A 5,470-nucleotide genomic window follows, 5' to 3' on the forward strand; every position below is an offset into this window, starting at 1 on the left:
TTTTTGGAATTTAAACTAAAACGCAATTTAAATTTTTTTTATTTATTTTTATTTTTTTGATATTTTATTTGAATTCAAATGGGGACATTTTCTTAATGACATTTATGTTTTGAAGTTAAATAAACGATTAACTTAAAAGTAAAAAATGTCAATAATCTATATTAGTTTATTCGATTTACTACTGATAAATTATATATACATGGTAAATCGAATTAACTTGATTTGATTTATATTAAAAAAAGTGTAAATCCATTTATATAAAAAAGTCAAACAAAATATGCATGTAACCAAATTAAGTTTAGAATATTTGTGTAATTTTTTTCTCGTCAATTTATCGATATAAATTACCCTAAAAATTAAGTGATCTAAATGCATAAATGGATGACAGTAAAAAATTAAACTTATACAATAATAAGGTTATATAGAGCAAACAAAGTTATTGAACCTTATCATGTATAATGTCTATAATAAAACTGTTTATATAATTTTTTTTATCATCTTGTGTATGATTTTTGTGGCTCAATTTTTTAGTTATGGAACCCATGAGTGTGCTTTCCTCGGATATGGAAATAGGAAGTGCTAGAGGAGAAGGTGGGATTTATTAAGGCGATAAAAGAGTATACCATACGAAGAAGCGTAGACTACCGGGTGTATGAGTCTGAGCCATTGACATTTTTTGCCAAGTGTACACAGTATGGGTCAGGGTATGATTGGCTTATCAGGGTTAGCATGATCAGCAGGAAGCACTGTTGGGTTATAAGGAGGTATAATGGTAGTCACACCTGTACCAGAGCCACCATTTCTCAGGATCATTCTAAGCTGGATTCGGTCACAATTGTAGAATTCATCAAGCCGTTGGTCGAGGCTAACCCCTCGTTAAAGGTAAAATCAGTTATTGCAGAAATGCAGTCGAAGTTCAACTACACCGTCAGTTATCGGAAAGCATGGTTGGCTAAGCAAAAGGCAGTAGAAAAAATATACGGAGGTTGGGAAGCATCGTACGAAGCATTGCCTATATGGTTTGAGGCCATGTGTCATAAGGAGCCATCAGTTGTTGTCCATTTTGAGACTATGCATGCATATCAAGGCGATGACTTGGTGACTGATATTCGGGTATTGCATCGAGTATTTTGGAGTTATTACCCCTGCATTAGAGCATTCAGACATTGTAAGCCAATTGTCCAGGTGGATGGGACTCACTTGTATGGAAATTATAAGGCTTGTCTGTTAGTGACAGTTTCACAGGATGGCAACAACAACATCGTCCCCATTGCGTTTGCTATTGTGGAGGGAGAGACTTCTGATGCGTGGCACTTTTTCCTCAGTAACCTGCGACAACATGTCACTCGGGATAGTGTGGGGCAGATATCCGACCGACACGAATTCATCAATGCAGCAGTGGCACGCAGTAACGGAGCTTGGTCACCTCCCAGAGCTTTCCACATGTTTTGCATCAGGCATATAGAGTCGAATTTTCTGAGAAAATTCAAGGTACCGTACCTACAAAAACTGGTCGTCAATACAGGTAACATTGAGTAATTCTAAGAACGTGGCTAACAGAGTTACTTTCAATAAGTGCTTCTCATCCATTTTTTTACGATTGTTTTCTTGTTATCGTGTAGGTTATTCACGGATGGTGCGCGAGTACGAAGTGCATTATCAGCGTTTACAAGAACGGGGCGAGGCTTACAGTAACTGGTTAGACCGAATTTCCCGCGAACAGTTTGCGTTGGCATTTGATGGTGGCTATCGATGGAGCCACATGACGACGAACCTAGTAGAATGCATCAACTCAGTATTGAAGGGTGCACGCAATCTACCCATTACTTCTCTTGTCAAGGCAACATTCTACAGACTTAACGAGTTGTTCACCCGAAAAAGAGCCGAGGCGGAAGCACGGATTAATGCTGGACATGTTTTTTCGGAAGTCGTGACCTCAAAGTTGCCTGCAAACCAGCTAGGATCAGAAAACATCCAAGTCAGTTGCTTTGACCGGCAAAATGAGGTCTTTGAGGTGCGTGAGATGCCAAGTGGACTACAATATGCTGTCGACCTCCGGCAACAACGATGTGACTGTGGTGAGTTCCAAGTGGACCGGCTTCCTTGTCGCCATATATTTGCATGTTGTGCAAATCAACGACTAGATTGGCAAGTTTATGTCCATGATGTGTATAAGATGGACCAGGTTCGACGGGTGTACCGAGCCAGGTTTAGGCCACTGGGGAATCCTACTACATGGCCCGCTTACAATGGACCTCGCTTCGTACCGAATCTGTTCCTGAGACGCGTAACCAAAGGTCGCCCTAGGATGACACGCTTCTTGAATGAGATGGATACGCGAATACTACGTCGCCCCAGGCGATGTAGACAATGTGGGGCTAAGAGACACAGCCATAGCAGATGCCGTCAGACAGCTGGTGCAAATGCTGACAGAGATGCTCAGTAGATTTATACGTTGTGATGTTTGCAAGTTTGTAACATATGACAATCTACCCTGTGACAAATATGACTTTATGTATTATCCAAACATTCCTCTAAAATTATGATATTTGAAACATTTTGTAATGATATCTGAAACATTACAACTATAGAAACAAGTCCATGACATAGATAGTAATCATACATAGAACAGTTAATTAATACATAAAGAACATGAAACAATTACTTAATACATAAAGATCTTGAAACAGTTAATTAGTACACAAAGAAGTTAATTGATAAATAGAAAATCTTAAGATCACAACGACTACTTTCTCATTGCCCATTTTACATCCTCTACAAGACTCTTGCACTTCTTGGCAGCCTTTTTGAATATGGAAGGAGTGTACCGACTAGCATTGCAACGTGGCAAATCAATCCGTAGATTGTAACCTTTGCCTGCATTCACTTTTGCACGTGCATCACCTGTATAGAATTTACTTAATGAAGTGCATAAAGTAATCAAACCAACAACGATACAATAGCAGTATGACAAGTTCTACAAAAAGACCAAGTATACCATGTAGTCAACCGAATCACAATATAATCAACACTTTAAACAAGTAAGGGAATGTATAAAATATAATACCATCATTACGGGATTCTTCATCCTCGTCGGACTCCTCTATTTCATCCTCATCGTCCTCGTCCTCGTCGTCCGGTGAATCTACTAAGTACCCATCAGTCTCTCGTTCAGGTGTGTTTGCATTTTCTTCAATGAGACCCATTGAAACACGATTAAGGTTTTGGCTATTAAGAACCCCACGACCACCGAAACTCCTACTAGAGTCAACAGATACAAACCCTCCAGAAGCACCCGACGAAGCACCCGCCATAAACTGTTTATGCTGTTGGGCATATTGTGATTGTCCTGTATGTGCAGCCATGAAACCAAGCAATTAGCTAAAAGAACCTCCTTCTCCTGGGTCAAAATGTGGCACACCCCAATACTGCTGATGTGTTGGATACGACGGGGTAAACTGTGTTTGAGGTACATACTGGCTTGAATACATAGGTTGTTCTTGTGGGAGTTGACTTGGAGGTGGAGGGGGTGCTGGAGGCGACTGTGGCTCCTGCTCTTCATTGTCAACATCCATATCCTGATTATCCTCATCATTCTCTTGAACCACAAGATTGGACAAGGTCAAACGGTCCCCAAATTTTGCCCGATACCAATACTTGTAAGTATCCAAGGGGTGCTGTGAAGGCATGGGAAGCTCAGTAAGCACGTGATTATACCTGTTCGTCCACTGCATCACCCAAAATGAATGAGTCATGGCCGTGCCCAGTTAAGATTTTTAGGACCAGTCAAGACTTCTCCGTGTGCCTTGTCTAAATTCCGTTCCTGATGAGGCACTCCTTGAACAAAACTGAACTGTCGCTTATACCTATCCGTGGCATGCCACTCAATGCATTCAAAACAGACCAACGGCACCGTAGCGCTCCAACAAACCGAGTGCACGTAGATGTCTGATAGAATTATGCCCGGATCCAAGCGATCGACACCATAAGAAACCCACACAAACTGGTAAAGATAAATTAAAGTCATTGTTACATTCCACTTAACAATCACAATGACAAGATCAATCACAATAACAATAACAATAAGATTAACACTAACACTAAATCCGAAACAAATACTTTCTTAATGATTACACACTTGGCCCTCCTGAAGATCGTCGAAGGCCTTCCTAAAGTGGGCCAGTGTAAGATATCTATAGCGACGGTTTCCACGCTCCCAATTACGCCACCTAATATGACTTATTTCGTTAAGACAATTAGATATTAAATAATAAGCTACGGGGTGACTGTAAGATAGTATTACCTGTTTGCAAGCGGAAAACTGCAGGGTTCCTTAGGAACCGGTGCTAGATATGGCAGGCGGATCCAAGCCCAACCCAGCAGAAGTGTTAGCGAACCATCGATCTCCTTACAGTCATAACGAGATGTCCTGTATAACGCCCTGCATAGGTGTGCTAGGCATGCCGAGCCCCAACTGTACTGTCCAGTACTTCCAAAATCACGAAGCAGAGGTAGATACTTCCAATGCACACCTGCGCCAGACTTGTCCCCAAACAAGATCGTTCCGATCAACAACATAATGTGGTACTTCACGTATCTCTGTATACTATTTTCATCAGTCAACTGTAAGTTTTCTTTTAGATTTCGCAGCCAGGTCAGTTTTATGCAGCTTTCTCTACATGCTGACTTAGTGGGTGCAACTCCAAACTGGTGCAAACACTCCGCCTCCAAGGCTTCAAAACTGCTCATTGTCATCCTTGTGACTGGAAGACCGTCTGTCGGAAGGCCAAGAATCATTGCCACATCTTTAAACGTCACAGGCTCACAGCACATTCACCAATCAGAAGGTGAAAGGTATGCGTGCCTGGGTGCCACCTTTCGATCAGAGCATTCACCAGTACTTTCTGATATTGGACTACCCCAATCTGAGACGCATGATAAAATCCAGTTAATCGTAAATGCTCTTCCACCCTATCATTATACCGATCCGGAGGAACTGGGTGATCACATGTCAACATCCTCAAACTCTACAAAAACATAACAAATTATTATTAGTCAACTCGTTAACATTTAGTAATTTACTACTAGAGCATCTAAAATATCAAACTCGTGCTAAACTTTACCCTAATTACAACAATTAGTAGAAAGTACCATGAACTAACCCACCAATTTATTAACTCTCAAAAGTAACAAAATTTGCACAACTAACTTAACAACATATTAACTGAAACCACACAAGTATCATAAATTATCTTACCAAATCCAACTAAAACAAATAATCCTAACTTCTAAATTTACTTACTAATCCTAAAAATTATTCACAACTAACTATTAACAATAACAACTAATACATAATTCCAATTTTTATAAACTAATAATGCTCTTAATTAATTAACAATTACAGAGTAGTTGTTTATTTATTTATTCACGGTAATAGAAAAAATGTTATAATAACTAATATCATAATCTC

General features: G+C 39.8%; 1 protein-coding gene across 1 annotated transcript; it reads left to right on the forward strand.

The window, feature by feature from the left end:
- LOC107633586 lies at positions 730 to 2,446 on the forward strand. Its single transcript, XM_016337197.1, has 2 exons — positions 730 to 1,525; positions 1,623 to 2,446. Exons 1-2 carry the CDS (start codon positions 730 to 732, stop codon positions 2,444 to 2,446), a joined length of 1,620 nt encoding a protein of 539 aa, XP_016192683.1.

The sequence above is a fragment of the Arachis ipaensis genome, chromosome B03 (genome assembly GCF_000816755.2).
Source record: "Arachis ipaensis cultivar K30076 chromosome B03, Araip1.1, whole genome shotgun sequence".
In the NCBI taxonomy this organism is placed as follows: Eukaryota; Viridiplantae; Streptophyta; class Magnoliopsida; order Fabales; family Fabaceae; genus Arachis; species Arachis ipaensis.